A 24449-nucleotide genomic window follows, 5' to 3' on the forward strand; every position below is an offset into this window, starting at 1 on the left:
AATAATATTAAAATATTAGCTACCGAAAAATATACTTATCAAAGACATGTCATTGACCCTACATTCGTAAACAAATTTTGTAATATTTCTGTTAATTTTAAGACTGAAATTTTAAACATTCATAATATTTATCAAAGCATGATAAAATATGACCTTAATTATTAGTTAAAATTTTGTTCTTACAACTTCAAATTAATTTGTATTTCGCGATACCTCATCAGTACTCATTTTCTATTTCCTTATCCTAACCAGTATAGTATTCTTTGTATTAAAATAATGTAATTTTTTACATAAATGAAGTTTTTTCTTCAATAATTTTTAATTAATTCAATTCTTTAACTCATTGTAAAATCTATATTATATTGTAAAATTATAATTTTTCTTATTTCTGTTTTGCATTATTAATTAACTCTAACTATATTTATGTCACCTTTAAAAAAAGTACGCAGTAGTTGCCGAAACTTAAGGATTTTTTCTAAAAATAAATAATGGTTAGACGATAACTCTGTTTGTTTTAATTTTGATGACACCGTCAGACGAAATGAATTACTTCTTTAATTTATAATATATGCAGACTTACATAATTCGCTAGAAAAAAACTTGTACTCATAAATCAATACAAGACTGAGGTTCAAGAGTTGCTCAGGGTGTAAAAGATGCGAGATCTGGACATTATTCCTTAAGGCAAATTTGTCTTGAAAAGATTAGATCATTGATGCTTAAGAAAGTCGTCCGGTCATTGGTCTTTATCACAAGAAATACTTCGAAATATCAGAACTAACTTCCGCTAAAAATTTTGTTTCCTTACACTGTTAAAAATTTTCGACCTTGAAGTTTGTCACAGATATGGATTTCAAAGTTGTGTAATTAATTTAGAAAAAACTAAGAGTCATATCAAAAAATTGAAAACACCTCTGGATTCGTCTCGAAAATATCTGGGTGTGAATTTTTTGTATTTTTGTTTAAACAAATTTTTAAACTTGGGTTTTCGATCCGATGCATACTTTTTTATAACAATTGCAGAAATATAACAAATGGCGTAATTGTTAAAAAAAAATGTTTTAACAAAAAACAAAAAATGCACACGGAGATATTTCCGAGACGAATCTAGAGGTGTTTTTAAGTTTTTGATGTGACTCTTAGTTTTTTCTAAATTAATTACACAACTTTGAAATCCATATCTGTGGCAAAGTCAAGGTCGTAAAAATTTATCTTGGAAACTTCCACTACATGTATTGGCAGTTTATTTCTGAAACCTGAGGTAACGATGATATACATAATGTTGTAGTTTCCAAATGCTGGTATGGGGATGGGAGCGTCCATATATTACGTAACGTTTTTCTCAATCATTTTACACTGCCCGACTCCCCTCGTAACGCTATTTCTAATGTAACTTTAACATGGGCGTAACCGAAATTTGGACCCCCCACCCAGCGTTTAACGTTACGTAATATATGGACGCTCCCTAAAGTATCTCATATGTATTTTAATTTTACAATACATTTCCAGTAGCCAGTCACACTAATCTATCATATTTGCGGTTGGATATCTACACACATGTTGAAGTGAAAAAATTAAAAAAAGAATTCCAAATTATTTTTTAGGACACTTGTTCCACGGGGAAAAATACGTTTTCTAACCGAGCCAAAACTATTGTTAATATATAGCATATAAACCGCGTATTCATGGAATTCAAGGAATTAATGGGATTTGCGGAATGCTTTGTATTCATGGGATTTCTAGAATCAATTGATTTCGCGGGATTTGAGAAATTCAAGTAATACACGGAATTCGAGAAATTCATTGATGTTAAGGAATTCACGGATTCATGGAATTCAGTTAATTCACGCAGTTCATGAAATTCAAGGAATTTATGGAATTCACAGAATTCTTTGAATTTATAGAGTTCACGATATTAATGGAATTCATACAATTCATCAGATTCACCTATTTTTCGGAATTTGAGGAATTCAAGAAATTCACGGTATCCAAAGAATTTACGAAATTCCATAAATTCAAAGAAATCCATAATTTCCGTAAATACCGAAAATTCACTGAATTCCGTGATTTTAATGAATTCCTTGAATTTCATAAATTATGTATTTACAGCCAATTCTGTGAATACTCTATGTTCCATGAATACATTAAATTAAGCTCATTTAATGAACTCCATAATTTTAATGAATTCCGTGAATTGTAAAAATTCCATGAATTAATCCCGTGGATTCCACGACTTTCGTGAATTTTGTGATTAGCGTAAATTCCATAAATTCCTTAAATTCCGAAAATCCAGTGAATTCCTTGATTTAGGTAAATTCCTTGAATTCCATTAATTCCGCGAATGCCATAAATCCATAGCATTCCGCGAATTACGCGAATGTAATGAATTCCGTGTATTCGTTGAATTTCGTGAATTCCATAAATTCTATGTATTTCATTAATTACGCAAATACAGTGAATTCCGTGATTTATGTGAATTCCTTGAATTCTACGAATTCTGCCAATTTCATTAATTTCGTAAACTTTCTTTGAATTCCTTAAATTATATTAATTTCCTGAACTCTTTTTTGACAAATTTGGTCTTACAAACACTTTAATACATGCATTGGAATGATGGACGGTGACTTCATGATTTCCAACACTTAGAGTACACGTATTGCAATTTCTGACCCATTCTTGAATAATCATCGGTAATCACGTCAACGCAGCAACAATGTTATCACAAGAAGGCTTGAAAAGGATCCAGAATCGTTCAGTGTCTTCAATCTTAGGAACTTCTAAAACTACGCTTGCGTAGCGCCGACAACCCTATTGGTTAATGTTAGCGCACTGATTTTAAATTATAGAAATATTGAGATTTAATATTTGTGATAAATAATAATTGGAAAATGCATCCAAACTAATTTTTTAATCCAAAATTAGAATTTCTAAGTAACAGATAAAAATGGCGATTTTCATGCAAAAAACGTTATTAATTCAGACTTCAGAAAAAAAAATTTCCTTAAATTTAGCATTTTAAATGTTTCAAAATGTTAATAAAATGGTAATAAGAATTTTTAGTTTTAAGCAAAAAATATTAGTTTTAACCCTCAAAGTTCATGCCGGGTGTTTGAGACCCGCAAACGTTTTTGAGCTCTCAAAAACATTACTTAGTTTGAAAAAATTGAGTATGTGTCGCCATTTACCTTTAACTGAGATCACTAACTGTAAGTAAAGTATGTCAGTATAGATTGGCAAACGTTAGTATACGGACAGCAACTGCCCAAAGTAGACGTTCGAAAATCCGCGGGTGCCTGACACCCGCCGTGCACTTAGTAAGTGTAAAAGTGTTTTAGGAGCAAATTTTGGGTTTGTATTATTGTACATGGTTGGTGTTCTTTTAATATAAGTACATCATCGGAAGTGAAAAAAATTATTTTAATTATTTAGCACTTTTTTGCATTGCACATGTCTTACCTCCGACCACGCTCTTGCCTGGCCCCAATGTGCAACCAACGCCGCGTGGGCATATGCAACGAGTGTGCGTGCGTTGAAAAAGTCCACTACTAGTTTCTTTTAAATTAATACTTTTTTTTCAACCTTTTTTCATTTTTTTGTATTTTTACATCATTTTAATAATTTTGTTTGGAAATAAATTGATGAAAATGGCTAAAAATTGATGAGTTATTTTACACTAAAAACTGGCACTTCATATGTGCAAATAAATATTATAAATAAATATTTTTTCCCCTGAAAGCATTGTATTTCAAGAGTACAATTCCAAATATTTAGCTGAAAATATTAAAAATTACTCAAGATAGGATTTTTTAAGTAAAAAATCCATTTTTTCCGTTTTTTTTTCTTTCAACTATTTTTCTCGCATAATTAAATTAAGTAAATAATTAAAATACCCACTGTATACTAAAAAAGATATGTTGAACTATATCGGATTAAATTTTGGTATCGAAATATTCAATAGCGGATGAGTAATCAACGTTCAAAGTCGCTCGGGTGTCGAACACCCGCGATACACTTAATGATCGGTTTACTAACGATACACTTTGAGGGTTAATAGTATAAATATGATTCGATTATTTGTATACAATATTATACATTCTTTAATATTCATACAATTATTAATTAGTAACTGTAACTCAATCCTTCTTCAAGTTATTACAAGAATGTATGATACAACATTTATCAGTGCAGTAAATCATTATTCTTAATTCATTTTTGGTAATTTTAGTGATTTTATTCTAAGTCACATTATCGGAAATAAACCAAAATTTAATTTTAAAACTTGACTGAGACGAGATCAATCATTGGGACAAACAAAAATTATTTATTTCTCTGAACTTAGAATTCATAACCTCTTTTTCATTAAAATCTAGTTTTGTGTATCTGCCAATCCAAAATCTTATTTTAGGATTAGGAGTATTCTATTTGGACATTTGTCAATCATTATTTGTTATAAATATTAAATCTAAATATTTATATAATTCAAAATCAGCGCACTAACAGTCACCAGTCGCTGTGTATTATTCTGTGGAACCTTAATTCAATAATGTTTTTGGCAAAGTTGTGCAATAAGTGAATGTGATATTGAGGAATTTTTATCAAAGGTCTTATATCCTATTGTGAAGGCTACTAGTTAATTGCGGATCATAGGAACTGCATTGTTTTCGCAACCGCATATTGGAGCATATCAGTCTCCATGCTCTTGGGGTAAGCCGAGAATTTAGACAACTTAGGCAGAGTCTGCTCATCACCCAAAGGCAAGGTCATGTGTGTTTATGGTTCTCACTTGGACACCGACAAAGACAAGCAACTAACCGGCTTTGTTTACCTCGTCAACCAGCTGCCTCCTGTTTTCCCTGTTTTCACATCCCGCGCTTACATTCCTATCTTGCTTCGTATTGCTGTTTATTATTTGTCCTGTGCTTGTAAGGTCTTAATTTATTCCACTCACATTTTATTTGGCTCAGATTTTAATTGAATTTTGTTTATTTTGATTTTCTCCTCTTGCCTAACATTAAAACCTCTGACTGCATCTATACTGTATTAAATTATGCTTATGACCGGATCGGTTGCGACTTCCAAAAGGGTTCGGCTGCTTCACCCAGCTTCGCTAAATTAATTAAAGTCCTCTCTGTCCTGCTTTATGGGTGGGCAAGGTTCTTAGTTTAACTTAATTTAGTTATAACTTGTAGCTGAGGGCTGGAAGTTCACAGACTTTCAATATATTTACACGGTATTGCAATTAATTGAGCTTCTTTTTTAGGTCTCGATTCTCCAAGATGGATCAGTCCAGGTCTGGTGGCAAGCCAAATTTTTTGGGTTCGGCATCGCCTCTCAAAGGTACGAACAAGGGCGGGTTCGGAAGTGCACACAACGCAGCCCGGGATGGGACGCTTCCGCAGCCTAACGGATTTCCGACCAGGGTTCAAGTAGAACCCTCCCCCAGACCAGAATCAGCCAAGAGGCCCGGTACCTCCCCTCTCCAGGCGGCCTCCCTGAAGGAAAGTCGCCTGGAAATAATTAACAGGAGCGGGGTAATGTATTGTTATCCTATTCTTGAGTCTGCCAGCAATCTGACCCGCAAAAGTCACTCTTCTGAAGAGAGAGCTTCGGAGCGGGATCAGTTATTTCACTCCACTGTCATCAGAGATGCCAGTCAAAGTAATAAAGGGCCTTTGATAGATGGGCAACTCCCCTCCTCCTACCCGGATGATCACATCAAGTGGTCAAGGCCAGGTGCTGCACCGGCCTTGTACTCTGGCGGTGCTGTCCCCCCCCCCCTTTCTGGTCTTCCTAGAGTGCAGTACGAGAGGCAGAAATGTCGGGAAATACGACTCCTTTGCATTGGCGGGTAGGATTAGGAGTGTCATTTTTGGTCCCCGACAGATCTACAGGAACGGGCAGAACCGAGTAAAGATCTTCTGTGATAGCATGGAGGATGCGAACACCCTGGTACTTTCCCAGGAGCTGAGGGATTCTGGGTACACTGTTTCCATCCCCCCTCTCTAATTCTTAAAAAAGCATTTTTCAACGGTGTTCCTGTGCGGTACTCCGCCTCTGAAATCTTGAGCAGGACCATTGAGGAGGTTAGGTCGTTCATTACCTCCATTAGGCGCAGGACCAAGCAGGATGGCACCCTGGATGAACGGGTGGAATTTGTTTTTGCCTGCTCAAGGATTCCTAAGGTCATCTATCTCTCCAGCTTCGGGGATAATGTCATTCGTGTCATACCTCCCCTGAAGAGGTGCTTCGCCTGTCAGAGGTTCCGGCACGGATCGGACCAATGTCGGCTGCGAGGCCGACGTGTGAATTCTGTGCAGAATTCCACCGCATCGAGGAATGCTCCAACAAACTTTCTCCGGTGAGATGTGCCAATTGTGGTGGAGAGCACAAGTTCTCCTCTAGGATCTGCAGAGTCTATCTCTTTGAATTCGAAGTAATGAAATTCCGGTTTAGGAATGACTGCGGATTCCAGGAGGCGGGGGCGGCTCTGAGCGAAATGGGTTTAAGCCATCCTGGCGGCCGAGGCTCCTCGGCTACCCAGACTATTCAATCCTCTTCCGGCAGCCCTACGGAATTTCGGGCACCGGAAGCCCCCTCCCCCCCAGCACTCCGACATGGATCAGCTGGAGGGCTTAGAGGATCAGCTCAAGGGCGTGGTTTCTTCCTTGTTGAACATGAGTCGCTCCTCCGAGCATACCATGCAAAACCCAGGCAAGCCACCTAGTTAGTTCTTTGAATCTTTCCCAAGGTGATCTGATTGGTTCCTCATTGAGCCTTTCGAGAGTATTCTTTATACTAGCTTACATTCTTTCAAATTACTATTCTCAGGGCTTCCTGAATTTTGAAGAAATTCATTTCAATTCTTATCGACAGTCCTCTTAAATCCATAGAAATACTTAGATATATGGAAGATGTCAAATATCTTTACTTGAATCCACCTTAAAATTCACCAAATATTTTAAATTTACGAGAATCCTCCTGAATTTCTGGAGGTTTTGACTAATGGTAAATGTTTTAAAGCTATTAAATTCTTTGAAATTTTTAATCCTCTATACTATTTAGGGATCTTTTAAACTTAAATTTGGAAGGATATAAAATGATTTAAACTGAAGTCTTTGTAGTCGATTGAAATGCTAATAACCACATAAAGCGTCTAAAATCCTTAGATTTCGCTGAATTCTGTAAATTTAGGGATTTCTCCAAATGTTTGGAATGATTCGGGAACTGATGAAATCTCTGAAGCCATTGAAATTATTCTTATGAATTTTAAACCATTTAAAATTCCGTTTAGCATTTTAAACTTAAATTTCTGAAATCACGTTGAATCGGCGGGATAATTCCGAACCCCTAAATCTATTGGAATTTCTGTTAAAATACATAAATATCGATTAAAATCTTTAATTTTTTCCAAATATTTGGAATCATTCGGAAACTGATTAATTTTTTGAAAGCCATTGAAATTATTCTTATGAATTTTATACCATTTAAAATTCCGTTTAGCACTTTAAACTTAATTTCTGAAATCACATTAAACCGGCGGGAATAATTGCGAATCTCTTAATCTATTGTAATTTCTGTTAAAATACACAAATATCGATTAAATCTTTAATTTTAATCGGATATCTTTTGAAATTGCTTAAGATCCTTGTAATCCCATAAATCCATGTTAAACTGAAAGTTCTGAAAATCGCTTTAGACCTTTCAGTTTTATAAATCCGAATCTTGAGGGATTTCTCGAAAGGTTTAAAATAACTTGAAATCGATTGAACCTAAATCCGTGGGAATATTTCCGAATCTTTGAAATATGTTAAATATTGTAAAGACAATAAAACTCTCAAACTCCATAAACATAAGCCGAATTTACACTGGGTAATCCTTAGAAATTAAACCCCTGGAAACCTCTCTACTTGCCTTGGCAATCCCCTCCCACCCTTTAATCAATGGAAATTCCTGAAACATCTCGGAATCTTCACAATATTTAAATATCTTAAAGCTAGTTGAATTCTTAATAAATAAATTGAAATTGATGAATATTTCTTGAAATCGCTTAAATTCCTGTATACTACTCGGAATCCTTTGGAAATGTCTTAATTAATTTAAACTTCACTAAACCATCTAAATTGGAAATATTTGTTATCAATTGAAATGTTAGAAATCTCCTTAATTTACCATGATTTCTGTCTAGTATTATTGAACCTTTGTTGAATGTTTCGAATTATGGGACTTAAATATTAATTTGGAAGCAGACAGAGGGGATGAATTTTCCGGAGTTAAATCAAAGAACCTGAATTGAGCAAAATCTGTATTGAACACATTAAATTAAAATCTTAAATTAATATATTAATCACCAAAGGGTGGCCAATCTTAATACTCCAGTTATGAGTTCTAAATTAATTTTTGTATAAACCAAAGAACGGTAAATTTAAAGTTCTAAATTCGTTTATTGAGTTGAAATATTTAATTAAAGAGTTTAAAACTGAAGTATCTACATTAACGGATCTTAAACTGGAATCGTTAAGCTAATGCAATCTTACTTGAAATTTGTGTATGCATGTTTATAGGGAAACATTTTAATTTAGAGAATGGTTATCTTGAAGAATTCTTGGGGCTATGTTCAAATTGGAGAAACTAAATTGAAATTGTTGAAGTAAATACCAAGATGATAATGCGCAAATTCCGCTTATTAAGTCGAAATATTTGATTCAGAGTTTGGAATTGAAATACTTATATTGAATTATTATTAATGGAAATCGTTAAGTTAATACAATTTAAATTTAAAAAAACTGTATAGATCTATAGGGGTATCTTCACTGCAAATAACGGCATATCAAATAAACATCAACTTGATCTCAAGACTGCAAGCAGAGTCCCTAATTGATCTAGTCATCTTTTTCGACCTTCGTGTTTGATCTTCTCGGGGGGAGCTTTGTTCAAGGTTCTTTAATTTGGTAGTCATAACAAACAAATTCCCATAACTTAACCTTGCAAGTATTAATATTTTTAGTATTTTACCCTCAAAGAATCATTCTAGCTGAATATTTTTGGGGAACATGTGCAATTCCCCTACGTGATTAGGGATATAGTTTAAGTTCATATAGTCTGGGTTTCCCGCCCTCGTTACAACGGCATGGAATCTGAGCGGAAGGTTTTAAAACTCGCTAACTGGAACGCACGAAGCGCGGTAGGTAAGAGGGAGGAGATTGAGTCACTGCTCTTTCTCAATGATTTGGATGTCCTCTGCATCTCTGAATCTTGGCTGAGTCGAGGTAGTGGTTTCGAGATCAAGAGCTACTTGTCCTATCGGTGTGATAGAGCGGTCGGTAGGGGGGAGGCTCACCGATACTGGTCCGGGACAGTCTTTGCGTGAATTGCATTGATTTGGCTGGTCCGTGAACGAGCGACATGGAGGCAGTGAGGCTAACTATCAAATCTTCAATAGGGAGGATTGATTTTCTATCCATTTATGTCCCTTCTGACGCCAAAATCACACAGGACTTTTGACAGGGCCTGATTGATCTTGTATCGCATAGGGGCTCCTTGATAATGTGTGGGGATTTTAATGCTTACTCCCCCATGTGAGGCTCTCTAAATTCAAACTGTATGGGCAATCAGCTGTGTCCCGCGGTTTTTGATAGAGGCTTGATTCCTCTTAATGACTCTGTCCCCACTTATATTTCTGGTGTTGGCCGTCTTGCGAGCAATTTGGACCTTTTCTTCTCTACGGCTGCGCTGGCGTCGGTTTCCGCTGTTCGAGTCGGAGATGACAGTCACAACTCAGACCATGTTCCGGTCTTCGGTAGGCTAGACGCTTCCCCTGCTCTTAGCAGCTCCTCGTCCAGCAGATTTAACATTAAGTCACTGGACTGGGGCATGTTTAATGAGAAAATAGAGGGTCTCTATTTAGAGTTGACCCCGCGAACATATATGACAAGTTCATTAGCGCCGTCTGTGACTCCCTGGAAGCATGTGGGGCCTTCAGGCCGGACTCCCCAGGGGAACATAGGTCCAGGCAGCCTCTCTGGTGGAATGCCGAATGCGAGGCGATCCAGAATAAAAGGAAGTTGGCACGAAGGAGATTTTTGGCCAATCAAACAGACAAAGAGATGGAATTATATAGGAGAATCGACTGTGAGGTCAAATCTCAGCTTGGAGGCATTAAGCACCAGTCCTTTCGAGCCTTCTGTGAGTCCTTGGATCCGGCAACGGGCCTGTCGAGGATATGGCGCACTGTTAAGACCTTGGCCTCTCGAGCCGGGGAACCACATACAGGGGTAATTTCGGACCCAGATTCGCCTGCCATTCGAGGCTTGCAGGATGAACTGGTGCACTTGGACATTCCTCCTCAAGTGAGGCACCCTTTTGCGAATCCCGATGAGCGGGATTGTATGAACCAGCCTTTTTCCTGGGAGGAGTTTCGAGTGGCTCTGTCTTTGTGCAAGGCTAAGTCATTTCCCGGCATGGACGGACTTTCATACGAGGTCATAAGGGGCTTCTCGGCCCCGACGATGAGGTTCGTACACTCCCTGTTCAATGGTATATTCCGCGACTCTCCGTTCCCGGAATCCTGGAGGAACACCCGAGTACACTTTATCCCTAAACCAGGTTTTGGAGAGGGCACGGGCACGTTGGCTCTTGCTCTTGACCTTAAGGTTGCGTTTAACGCGGTTCTGCCCCGGCCTCTGCTTGACGAGCTGAGGGGATTGGCAGTTCCAACAAGGCTGCTCAATTTAGTCTCCTTTCAGGTTAGCAAGCGGTATCTCTTTTTCTCCTCCGACAGATCCAACCCGAGGCCTTGTGGAGTTGGCGTATCCCAAGGGGGAGTCCTCTCGCCGCTACTGTTCAATCTGGCTCTGAGACGGCTCGGGCAAAATCTGCCAGCTAGCCTAAGCGTGGCCATGTATGCGGTCGATTTACTGCTTTACGTCACCGGGATTCTGGGGCGAGAGGCTTCCGAGCTGCTGGAATTGTCTTATGAACAACTGACTCCCTGGTTGGAGAGGCTTAGGCTCTCCATATCGATCCCAAAGTCACAGCTCGTTGTCTTTTCAAGGGGCAGGGGAGGGGGTCGCGGCATTTCGATAAGGATGAATCGAACAGTTGTTCGGAGTCAATGCACCCTCAACTACTTGGATATAATATTAGATCAAAAAATGAATTGGATCGCTCAAATTAGGGCGATCGCTGCCAAGGCATTAAGAGCCCTTAACGTTCTCAGGGTGATTGCAAAAATTTCCTGGGGCGCCTCGCCCTCCCTTCTGCTCACCGTTCATAGGGGGATGATCAGGGCGCTTGGAGTGGGGGGCCCCTCTTTTCTTCAGAGCTAGCGCAACCGCGCTAAGAATGTTGGATACGATTCACCATGCCTCTATGAGTGTTGCCTTAGGGTGTATGAGCTTCACTCTCATTTCCGTGCTTCTGTCGGAGGCTGCCAAGACTCCATTGTCGTTTCGTCGCTCGCTTCTCTCGAACAGGTTCATACTGCGTAAACTCTGCTGGAATGCGAGCCCGCTGGCAAGGAAATTGGAGGACTTGGCCACTGATGCATGCACTAGGGGTTTCAGGGTGAATCCGGTAAAGGTCGGCCTACTGGCTGCCTACAGCGCAATGGGAGCTTTCACGGGGCGTTGGATTGCTCGGAGCGGTCGGGTTATTTTGACGATTCCTGGGGGGACTTGTTGGCGCCGATTTCCGTGGATTTGGACGTCGGCGAAGTTTTCAGGGAGTGCGATTTTCCGCAGCAGGCTTTTTGTGAGTTCGTTGACCGCAGGTTTCCAGGGGCTACCTGGGCTTTCACGGATGGATCACATTTCAGTCCTGTCAGCGGAACTATACGCCATTTTTTAAGCGGTTAAATTTGGCATAGAGTCGGGTTTAAGGGACGTGATTATATTTTCGGATTCTCGTGCCGCCTTGGAGAGCCTCTCGCGTAGATTCTCGGACTCTAAGGGTACCATTCTTGCCCGAGCAGTGTGTAACAGCGTTGCAGCGGTGGAGAGAGAGAGGGATCATTTATTCGTTTCTGCTGGATTCCGGCGCACTGCGCAATTAGGGGGAATGAAATTGCAGATAAACTGGCGAAACGGACATCTGGGTTCCCTGTCACTGCGTTAAGGGATTCGTCATTACGTGACCTTCGAGACGTTTGCCGGAATGACTTCAGTTTCTGGGCTGTATTGTGCTGGCCATTACGGAGGAACTGATAGCCTGCGGAGGGCCTACTTCTCGCGAGTTAATGTTAAGACGCCGAGGCCTTGGTTTTGTGGCCTTAATTTACCTAGAAGATTTATTAATCTGGTCACCAGACTTAGGACAGGTCACATCTGCACGGGGCATCAATTTGCGAGGATGGGTTGGAACCTCTCGATTGAATGTGAATGCGGGGCCCCGTTTAAGGACCTTTCCCATCTTTTAAATCAGTGCCCTACTCCGGCAGGGGGGAGGCCCGCTCTGCATCACTTTTTTGAGCTTGTTTGGCCCGGCCTGCCTCCTGGACAGGTAGATATTAGTGACTTTATCTTTGAACCCACGGAGGAGTCAGTGATTGAGCTTGGTCGATTTTTTCAGCATGGCAAAATTATAGTTTAATGTATAGCTTTTTCTATTTTTATTTTTGTGAATTTGTTAGGCCTTGCAATGAAATATCCGACAAATATTGTACTTATGGTTTGAATTTGGCGCCTTTCAGCGCAGGCGACTCCTATCCCTTCCCTCCAATATGGCGGGCGGGGTATGGAATATGGGAGTCTTCAACGCTGGCACTCGCGGAACGGAAATAGTTCGCTTGCACTCGACTGAGGTGTTTTCCTGCGGCACAGTTGGAGTTCGTGTGAGGAAGGCAAGAAGAATTGTCCCGTACGAAGAGGAATCCGGAGGAGTTCAAAGGATTGTGAATTTAGGATTACTTTAATCGAATTTGTGGTTACGTCATGGCTTGTTGATTGAATCAAAAGGCCAAAAACAAAGAAGAATAAGAAGCAGGAATCCTTTCTTACGCTTCGCAGCAAAGCATTTAGGCCAGCGGCGTAGAAAAACTTAATTCTATTTACAACATTTTGTGTTTTATTTCTGAAAGCTCTGTTATTTGCCATAAATGTTAAAGAGAAAAAGGGAATATATAGAGTATAGAAACTATGATAAACTGGTTTCTATTATTTATGTTACCTGCGAAAATAAAGGCAGTAAATGGTAGATTTCCATATTTAAAATTAATTTAATCAAAAGACCAACGGCATAAAGCAAGATTTTAGCACACAAAAGATTCAGTTATACACAAACTCTGCAACAGCGCGCTCGGAAACAGTAATTCCGAGAATGGATGCCGTTCCACGACAATGGTTGTGTGGAACTGGGGAGGGTGTGCGGTGGTGCTTGCTCAGGTATCACAAAACAAAGCCTATTTACGTTCGGAGTTAGACTATTTTCGGTTCTGTTAGGTTAGTTCAGGTTCATAGTCAGTCACAAAACCGCGATTATTTCCGCGTTTCAGTGTATAGGTTTAGATTTGTCCTAATCCTTTCTCCTGATCCTAATCTTTGTCTCGAATTTTCATGCTTATCACCCCGAAATTTTGTCGAATTATCGCCCACAAAAAATGCGTTTATTTAAATAATATGTAGATGTTCCGCAAGCTCTATAAAGTTTAACCCGTTTATATACGTTTTATAACTTAAAGTTTAAATGAACTGTCCAAACAATTGATTGTTTTTAGCAATTTCCTCTTCGAATAGATTTAAAAAGTCGCGGTTTTTCCAAAGTTTTCCAATGCTCGATTAGTGCGCAGCAATAATCAAGTAAATGTATTAGAAATAATTTTCAAATCATTTATTATGATTTATAATCGTACTCTTTTACAGTGATGGTAGAAAGTTGCAGGTTTTCTCAAATTTTCTACTTTTTGTCTTTTTTAACTTAGAGTAAGGTATTAATTAATTCAAGTTAACAACAATATTAATACAAATATTCTAATTTTTATTTACTTTTCGCTTAGAGTGACTTCATAATTAGTGAAATTTAACAAATATAATTGTTTAATCAATTTAATATTGTTCAAAACTATCTTCTTCTAGAGAAATGCTTTTCACTTCTTTTGAACTTTTCACTTTGTGAAGTAAAGAACTGATGCAAGTTAACAAAAATAATGATCTAAACTGTTTATTATTGATTCTAACTAACTTCTTTTAGATAATTAGAAATTTGTAGTTTTTCTGACATTTCTAACTTTTCTTTGCCTTTTTAGTTATGAACATAAAATAAATAAACAATAGGGAGTATCATTTCTTAACAAATCTTTTTCTTTTTTGTTAATATATTTGCTTAATATAAAATAGGTATAAAATAGGTATAAAAAACAATCGGTGATAGTTATATTTCATTTTTAAAGAAAAAGTGTAAAATGTGCGCTTACGGCTCTCACCAGCATTAAATGCGTTTTTCACGAAAAGCGGTTTTTCGAAGTTCCAAATTCAAAAATGCCCCGGCAACATGTTTTTAAAATCAAAGGGTTCGTCTTCGACTTAAAATGCCGGGAATTTATCCGGCTATATGATTCTGTATGTAACTCTACGGTCATAAGGGCCCTTTTCATGCGGACGCTTAAATTAATTCCTATAACTAAAAAATGAAAGAAACGTTGAAAATTAAAAAAGAAATTATTAGGAAAAGATAGTTATAAACTATAATGAGCCTTTGAATAATTATGCCACCACTATCTAGCTTTAAAAATATGAAAAATAGGTTTAAAAAAATTATTTTCATTAATTATTACCTCACTTAAAGCAAAAAACTGAACAAAGTTAATTTTTTTTTAGAAAAATCTTTTAAACAATTATTTTGGTTAAATTACTATATGTAATTATTATTTCGCTCTAAATGAAAAGTTGACAAAAAGTAAAAAAATTTCGGAAAAAACCGAGTACTATATAGCATTACTATATAGGAGAAGATAGTTATAAACAATAATAATTTGTTAAAACAATTATTTCTTTTGACTTTCAATTATTATTCGCACACTATAAGTGAAAAGTAGACTAAAAGCTTTATATTAAATTTGATATAACGTAAACTGACCATTAATGGGACAGTTATGGAAGGCTAACCCACATAAACACAATTTTAAAATAGTGAATTGTAATTTTTGGTACAACAACCATTATAAGTGGCTAATACATTATTTGATCAATTAGAACAAAAAATACATTATTAAAATTATATTTAATTAATATAAATGGATATTGTTTTAACTAGTCAGATTGCCTATTAGTGAGACAAGAATTTTGGGCTGCATCCTTAAGTGATACACAAAAGAACCCAATTGTAGGACAACGAAAATCAAATGGGGTTTATTAAAACACAATGGTATAATTTACTTACAATTATAGAATACATTAAAAAAACAAGAATAGATCATCATAACTCATAAGCATTTAATTTTTCTCTATTTTTAAAATAAAATTCATATCAACATGTTATCATTTTGTTTACAAAAATAACTTAAGATGTTAACAAATTAAATTAATTATCATCCAAAATATTGTTTATAAGCTCCAAGCTGCTCGTTTAATTTATAATTTATACTCAAAAAAAGTTGTTCAATGTAGTTTATTGCAACCTCTAATTCTAACCTCAAATTTTGCCAGTTGCACAGGTAATTAATTTAATAGTAATTCATGAATTTGGTTTTTTCAATAAAAATAAGTAAGTATGCATTAAAATTGAATATTAAAGATTAATATTAAATATTATAAATATTAATAAGATTAATATTATCGATTTACTTGCAAATTCAACTGTATGGTTGTCAATTAACTTTTCTGTTGAAAATGTATATTTTTGAGTTATAAATTTAAATGTTTTGATGAAAACTCGTCTTTTGGGCAGGAAAATTCCTTCTTTTTGGTATAAAAGTCTGCTTTTAAATTTTTTATTTAGAATTCATCGTAATTAAAATTATTACATAAATTGGAAAAAGTGTTCAAACAATATCAATTTTTTGCTTATTTGTTAGAAATTTCATTATTTTGTTGAAAATTTCGCTGACTGAAACATCTTTTTTGGTTAATATTTTAACTGTTTTGTTGAAAATTCGTTTTTTTGGTTTGAACAGTTTTACGGAAAATTATTTTTTTTTAAATTAATTTAACTGCTTTCAATTCTAATTAAAACATTTTTTTGGTTGAAATGTCAACTATTATATTTCTTGACAAGATTTCACCTTTTTTGGTTAAGAATTCCACTACTCGGTTGAAAGTTGTACTACTTTTCAAAAAATTCATCACTTTGCTTGAAAATTCCACGGTTTAGTTGTAAATGAACTCCTTTGTTAAAAATTCATATTTTAGAGTTAAGAATTTAACTGTTTTGTAGAACACTCTTGTTTTTGGCTTAAGAATTCGATAATTTCGTAGAAAATTAATTTTTTGTTGAAAATTCATATTTTTGGGATTAGAAATTATATTCTTTTGGTAGAAAATTCAACAATGTAGTTGAAATATTTTTTTCCTTTTTGAATGAAAAATTTTACTTGGGCACAATTCATCTGTTTTGGTAGAAATTTGATCTTTTTTGGTTACAAGTAGAATTGTTTGGGTGAAAAATAATTTTTTTTTTATAAATTGACCTGTTTATAATTTATAATAAAAACATTTTTTGGTTCAAATATCCACTATTATATTTTTTGATAAGAATTCATCTTTTGTGGTAGAAAATTAGTCTTTTCGATTTTAAAATTCAACAATTTGTTACAAAATTTAAGTATTAGGGTCACCAAAAAAGGTGAATTCTTATTAAAAAAATTAATAGTTCATATTTCAACCAAAAAAGGTTTTAATTCAAAATTAAAAGAAGTTCAATTAATTAAAAAAAAACAACAAATTTTCAATAAAACTATTGAAGCCTGCACCTAAACAGATTAATTTGCAACCAAATTGTTGCATTTTTGCTCAAGAAATATGAAATTTATAATTGAAAAGATAAATTTTTGGACTAAAAAGACGATTTTTTAATAAAATAGTTGAAATATTAATCAAAAAAGAATTTTCAGTCAAGAAAGAAAAAATTTGAACCAACCTGCTGAATTTTCAAGTCAAAAAGACGAATTTCCTACAAAACAGTTAAATTTTTTACCGAATGGGGAAAAAAATTCAAATTGTTTGAAAACTTTTTCCAATGTATGTGTTAATTTTAATTAAGATGAATTATAAATCAAAAATATAATAGAAGACTTTTCAACAAAAAAGAATGAATATCTTGCTAAACTTTAACTCGTACTGAGCAGCACAAAATTCCTTAAATTACCAGCTATGCTCTTAACGTAGTTTTACCTAGGATTTGTAGCGAAGCAAATTATCTCAATGAATCTAGACTATTTATTTCCAAAATAAACCCATTAGTCTGGAAACCAATTATAAGATTATAAATAACTGTAACTTTAACAAAAACTAAATTTGTACTAGATTTTACTAAACTATTTTTTTCTTTGCTAAAATAGCAAAAAAAAGGTCAAACTCAAAAAGCACACAAGGCCCGAAAATAATCAGATTTCGAAAAACTAACACTTTTGCTAAATTTTTCTCGAAAAATGTAGTCTTCTTCCCTTTAGCAAGATTGTGTGAAACCGACAGTTCTCATCTTAAAACCAAAAATTTTATAATCAGAAAACTTATAAAACCCAAAAATAATCAAATTTCGAAAAGCCAAAACTTGTGCTAGATTTGTGAAGTAGAATTTAGTACAAATTTATATTTTGTGAAGTAATTCATTTTTAATTAATTTTTTCAAAAGTTAGACTTGTGACATTTTACTTTAGTGCACGAAATTATGTATACTTCGAGCTGATTAGCAGAAAGTTGTGGTACCAGACAAAAAACGTTTTTGAAAAACGGTTCCCATAATTTTCGACTTTTTAAAAAACCGTTTACCGTAAAAATAAACACAAGTCTAGGCCCGATTTAACACAATTTTCATTTGTTTGAAATAATAATTTTACGGTTCTAGCTTCCGGAACATTACAACAGTACTGCATAACCCCACAGCTATTTACATTCTTGCTATATTTCATTTAATTTTATCATTTTTTTGCTGTAATAAGAGGCATATTCCGGTGGAGTACTCAAAAAAGAAATATATTTTTTTAAATTGTAAATTTATAAAATTTAAAACCCTTCAATGACAAAGATTTGCATATAATAAAGATCTAAAATTTTTAATAATTACAATTGAAAACTGGTTAACTTTAATGATATGTAAAAAAAATTCCTAAATTTAATTCTAAATTGAAGAAATTTGAAACGAAAATCATCAACATTATATAATTGTTAATTGTAAAACTTAAAAGTTGCATAATTTTTTATTGTAAATTTTCAAAACAAACAAAATCTGCAATTTTAAAGATCTGGAATTTAAATTTCTTTAATGCTTAAGGTTTTCGATTGAAAATTCTTCAACTTTAAAGAATCACAGTTTAAAATTCTTCAATTTAAAAAATGTATAAATTAAAGATTATTGGATTTTGATGATTTTTGAAGATCAAAAGTTAAGTTTTCAATTCCAAATATTCCAACTGGAAGAAATTTTGAATGTAATTTATAAAGATTACAGAATAAATAATTGTGCAAATTAAAAGTTGTATAATTTTTCATTGTAAATTTTCAAAATTATAAACTTTATTACTTTCACATCCTACAATAATATCATTGTTGGGTATAAAGTAGGCAATCTAAAGATTTTAAGCTCAAAATAACAAAATTTTATCGGGGGTTTACTGAAAAAATTGAAATTTAGTGTTTTACAATGTTCTACATAAGAGCTATTATTGATTAGAAATGTAACCAAATTTCGGTCATATCGCATAAGTAATCGATAATACAAATTCGATTTATTTGAAAAGCCTCCGACAAAAGATTTTGATTTTGGGCGTAAAATCATAGTAAGGGTACCTACATTCATATCCAACAAGAAAATTTCAATTTGGCAAGATGTATGCAGTCACTCAGAGAAAATGTTTTCTTGAAACAAAAACTTCGTCTTCTTATCTGTTCTTTTTAACCCCTTGAATATATTTTTAGAACAAATAATTATTTTGTAGGAAGATTAGTTGAAGTTTGTGACAAAAAGTTTATGTTTGCTGTAAATTCAAATTCAAATAAAAATGATTGTTATGTCAATATAACATGATTAGAATTTTATATTCAAATTCAAACAAAATAGTTCCCAGTTATTCGCAACAACTTTAAGTCTAACTGATGTATGCTTATAAACTGTCATACTGGTCGTTAAAAAAATCCAAATCTTAGGCCTGAGGAAAAAATTGACTTTCTTGTTTTTTGATGAGAGTATTGTAGCTCTAAGAGAGTATCCAGAGGCATTAGGTACTTGAAAATGTTTGTAGAATACTGGAAAGTTTAATATTTTATTCGGACTGCAGATTCCCAGTAGTGTATTAGCAATTGAGGGTCATTTCCATTAAATCCTATTATGTACTTTACTACATACAAGTTTCGAGCTGTGGTTCTATCAGAAGTAACTGACTCTATTCGAAATTCCCCCTGCGTTCGCCGTTTGAATTAAACCTCGATTCTAACTAAATTTTGAAATAGGTATTTCATAGTTTAAAGGAATTGAAGCAATACAATATGTGCAAAGAAGCTTTACTTGACAAAAGTTTTAAAAATCAAATAACAAAATAATAATTACGTTACTCTATTTTAATCATTAAAACCTTCAAGCTTTTGTTTAAACTGAAAAAAATGGATTATACGAAGTGGATATTACAAGTTGAGCATAATACCCCATAACGAAAAGTATTATATCGCGTATAATCTATAATCTTTTCCTAATATATGAAGACATTACCAAACATAATCTGGAGATTTTAGATTCTTACAATCTTCAGATATTAATTCGAAACCTTTAGAGATTATAAAACATGCATGCATGCGCGCGCAAGTTCTATCGTCACGTGACCACTGCGCCATTTACATTCACATATTTCGGAGCATCCATTTTATCTATGCGTCTCTGCATCAAGTCCACGTTGCTCCGTGTGTTTTTTTTTGTATTTCACACATTATATGTATTGTACCAAATAAATAATACAAAGTGTTCTAAGTGAATTTACGTATTTAAAATAATTCCATTGTTATTTCTTCAGGCCATTTTAATAATTGACCCGAAATAGTGGCCATAAAAATCAAAAGACGTCGATAGAATATTTTAAGAAAGATTAATGCCAGACTTTTCGTTGTTTTATAACTGTCCAATGCCCCAAACGGATCTGCAGACAATTAAAAAGTATATGTTTGATATTAGAGGGTTTTATTACTCTAATTAGGTTTTTATATTTCTTGCACTATGGGAATTTTAATATTTTAGGTCTGTAGATATAATGCCTTGGATCATGGTTCGTAATATCCTGGATATTAGGCTGTAGGATCTTAGATTATAGATGTTAATATCTTGGATTATAGATTCTAATATCTTGGATTTTAGGTGTAAATATATTTAGATTTTAAATAAAAAAATCTCCTGTTTAAATTTATAATCCAAGATTTTATCCAGTATTGTCTATTCTTTAATATCCGTAGATTTTATTTCGTATAATCTGGATCGCTGTCCCATAGTTAATAGTCTAAGATTATACCTGGTAAAATATTTTTAATTACCGGGTATAACTCATTTTTCTCAGTGTAGGGAGCATTCACATATTACATAACATTTTTTTATACCTTTACCCCCCCCCCCCCAACTGTCGATACGTAACATTGTTTTGCTTACGTTTAGCAATAAAATATACTTTTTCTAAATAAAAAAATACGTGGCCTCGCGGACACAATCTCATAGCGCGCAGCGCGCTGACTCGTTTCGCTCGCAAGTTTGAGCACGCCTAGGGCGCGTGCCTGTTGCGTTTTGCGCTCGATAATATATTTATCTCGCGCTCCGCGCTCGCTCTTTGTATGTTCCTTACACTTGTGCACAGATTTTATAAAAGTAAAGGTCAAAACGTCGACAACAGTAATTTGGTGATAGTGACTTCTTCTATGTTAAAGCTCCTTCGGATTTAACGAATACATTCTCATCATGTATCTCGTGCTTCGCACTCGAATTTGTGTCTGAACTTGTGTATCATATCCATAAATATATATTATTACAATTCATAACATACAGTGATATTAAAACAGACGTAGTTTCATTGTCTCTGTTGAAAAAAATGCGCATTCTTTAAAAAAATTTGTTATTAAAAATTTTACTGCAACTTCTGCCAGTTTTTCAAAAACTGAATTTGCTTATTTCAATTTTTATTTTGCAATTTAAACGTAGCATATACGTTCTACACATCAGACTTACCTTTTTTACTTCTAAATTAAATCCCTACCTCGATGACCGACAAAACTTTGATTAATGAGGGTTTGGGGGCGGGGGGCGATTAGTTTCAACCAAGAGTCATAGTTGGTTAGTGTCTTGTGCTGAGAAGTTCAACCAAACTTCAGCAGCGTTGTGTTAGATGGAAGTTCATATGATCTCATTTTCACATTCCCGGCCCACAGTGGGAAAAAATAACTTTTTTGGTTTAAAATAACGTACAGCCCACAAATATTGAGCGAATTCTACAGAAAATATTTTTAAAAAACTGTTAAGATTTCTAAGAGAGTTGTTGAGCCTAATTTTTCGATTAGGTTTTCATTTTTTTTTATAAATAAACAAATATGACGAAAAAATGGCCACTTTATTTATTTGACGTTCCCGGTGCTCGCCAATAACAGGAAAAGTGTTGAAATTGCCTAAGTTTCATATAGTAATATTAGCCAAACATGTTCCAATATTATGTATTAAATAACACAAATTTTTACGAAAAAATTATTTGTTGAAAAAATATTTTCTATAATTTTCCATTATAAGTTTTTTCTAGTTAAATTTCTATAAATTTAAATGGAAATTATATAATATTAAAAAAAATATCTCTTAAGATTGTAATTCTTTATATTATTAACAAATTTGATGAACAAATGCAGTAATCAGGCATTTTTCGATGGAAAATTTCGTTTTTTTTCGATGTACATTTTTATAAATTAGGAACTTTATGATAATTTGAGCAAAATTCATAATTTGTTCATTAATCGTATGATTTTTCAAAAACAAATTTAATAAAAAAATAGATTCTTTAGGCATTTGTAGGAAGAAAAATTCGGGTTTTTCAATGCCACTCTCGTTAGTTGGGAACTTTATTATAATTTCTGCAAAATCCATAAGATGTTGATAAAATTTTATGATTTCTTCAAACAAATTTAATCAACAAACGCATTTATCAGGCATTTGTCTATAGAAGAATTCGTTTTTTTCTATGGCAACTTTTTAAATTAGGATATCGAAAAAAATTTTCTTCATCGACAGATGGCCGCGAATAATGCATTTGTGTATTAAATTTAAAAATATATATATAATTCATCGACCAGCTATAAATATTACTGAAATCATCATGAAGTTCCCCATTAAAAAAATGACATCGACAAAAACGAATTGTTCCGTCCACCAATGCATTTATTTATTAAATTTGTTTTAAAAAATCACAAAATTGATAACAAAATTGTAAATTTTGCTGAAGTTTTCATGAATTGAAAAAACCGATTTTTTCTGACGACAAATGCCCGAATAATGCATTTGTTAATTAAATTTGCTTAGAAATCATAAGATTATTCAACAAATTATGAATTTTGCTAAAATTATCACGAATTTCCTAATTAAAAAAAATTATATCGAAAAGAACGAATATTTATGTCGAAAAATGCCTGATTAATGCATTTCTACATTAAATTTGTTTATAATATAAACAATTCAAATCATGAGATATTTTTTTTACGCAATATCGTTTCCATTCAAATCTCTTGCAATATTACTGGAAAAAACGTATTTATGGAAAATCGTAGAAAAAATGTGTTCAACAAATAATTTGTTTATAAAAAGTTTTTCTGTAAATTGTCTAATATTAAAATATCCTTAGCTAATGTAACTGTATGCAACTAAAGCGATTTTAACAACTTTTCTGTTATTGACGAGCACCGAGAACGTCAAATAGAAGAAATAGTAATTTTTGCGTCATATTTGTTTATTTATAAAAAAAATTAATAACCTAATTTAAAAATTAGGCTCAATAACTCTCTTATAAATCTTATTAGCTTGTTTAAAAATTTTTCTGTCCAAATCGGTAAATATTTGTGGGCTGTACGTTATTTTGAACCAAAAAAGTCATTTTTCCCCCATTGTCCGACCCTCCTTTAGCTACTGAACCAAAAACATATTTACATATATATATATATATTTAAAAATATATTTACATAATTGAGAATCTTTGAAATACTGTGAAATAGATGAATGAAAAAATGTAATTTTTGATTTTCCATTCTTTTTTAGGTTGTCAAAATTTGAATTTTCAATTTTTTAAGAAAATTCAAAAAGTTGTTATCATAATCTTGTAGGGCATTCAAAAAGAAACTTTTTTTTTCCTGATTTTTTTCATATCGTGCGTTATTTGGCTTAAAATGTTGATTTTCGTGTTTTTTTGAATTTTGTAAATGCTATAACTCTGGTAAATTTCGATTTGATAAAAAAAAGTCATTAAGATAAATTGTTCGTCTGTTTGAATAGTATGAATGCCTGCACAGAAGATTTTTCAATTAAAAAAAAAGTTGTCTCAAAAATTTTCAAAATGCGCTCACTTTTTGAATTTCCATCCAAAATCTAAGCCAATTCCAGCCATTATTCCAGCCAATCTAATCTGTCAATTCTTTCGAAAGTAATCATGCTAACAAACTAAAAGCCTACAGACACACGGACAGACACGGAGCCACACAGAGAGACACATTGGTTAAAACCTATTTTTTGGATTCAGGGGGTCTCAAAACCTGGAAAATTGACAAAAACTGGGGGGCTCAAATTTTACACAAATCTAATACGTTCCCTGATGAGAATGTAAAAAGACTTTTTAAGATGAATTCTTGTGTGAAAATAAGTGAAACAATAATTAAATAGAACATTGAATGCTTTTCCAATATTTGTTTTTAGTCATACGAATATTGAAGTTACTTAATGTGAGTACTAATTGTAATTAACCAATTAAAAACTTTTTTCAATACCATAAAGAAACCAAATATAATATCAATAATAATACAATGTAAAAAGTTTAAAGTATTGATTTCTTTGTTAAAAGTTTTTGCACATTTAAATTCGAGATGAAATTAAATTCTAAGAATTGGGAACAAGAAAATAAGTTATGAAAAAGTAGTAAAAACTTACGAATTCAATATGAAATTCCATGATGTCATTTTTGGAGTCAAATTATTGTAATCCAAATTATATTAGAATATTATTATTATTATTACACCATTAAGCCATTTCCCTTTCGGGGTAGGCGTGACTCACTCGGCAGGGGAAAGGAGTAGTGTGTGGATGGGATAGAGATT

At 33.7% G+C, this 24449-nt stretch overlaps 2 protein-coding genes across 3 annotated transcripts in view; one reads left to right on the plus strand and one right to left on the minus strand.

Moving 5' to 3' along the window:
- Window positions 1-13001, plus strand: part of LOC117175915 — a 91952-nt gene extending 78951 nt beyond the window's left edge. Inside the window, exons 1-3 of one of the 2 annotated variants that reach the window (XM_033365763.1) lie at window positions 3280-3314; window positions 5261-5531; window positions 12686-13001. In XM_033365763.1, the coding sequence (XP_033221654.1) occupies window positions 5277-5531; window positions 12686-12907 (477 nt within the window). In that variant the 5' untranslated portion in view covers window positions 3280-3314; window positions 5261-5276 and the 3' untranslated portion in view covers window positions 12908-13001. Of the gene's footprint in view, window positions 1-3279; window positions 3315-5260; window positions 5532-12685 lie in introns of those variants that run through there. The other variant, XM_033365762.1, reaches the window with a different exon arrangement.
- Window positions 1-24449, minus strand: part of LOC117175913 (SET and MYND domain-containing protein 4-like) — a 244672-nt gene that overhangs the window by 70959 nt on the left and 149264 nt on the right. The window lies entirely within an intron of this gene.

This window comes from Belonocnema kinseyi, chromosome 7 (assembly GCF_010883055.1).
Source record: "Belonocnema kinseyi isolate 2016_QV_RU_SX_M_011 chromosome 7, B_treatae_v1, whole genome shotgun sequence".
Classification (NCBI taxonomy): domain Eukaryota; kingdom Metazoa; phylum Arthropoda; class Insecta; order Hymenoptera; family Cynipidae; genus Belonocnema; species Belonocnema kinseyi.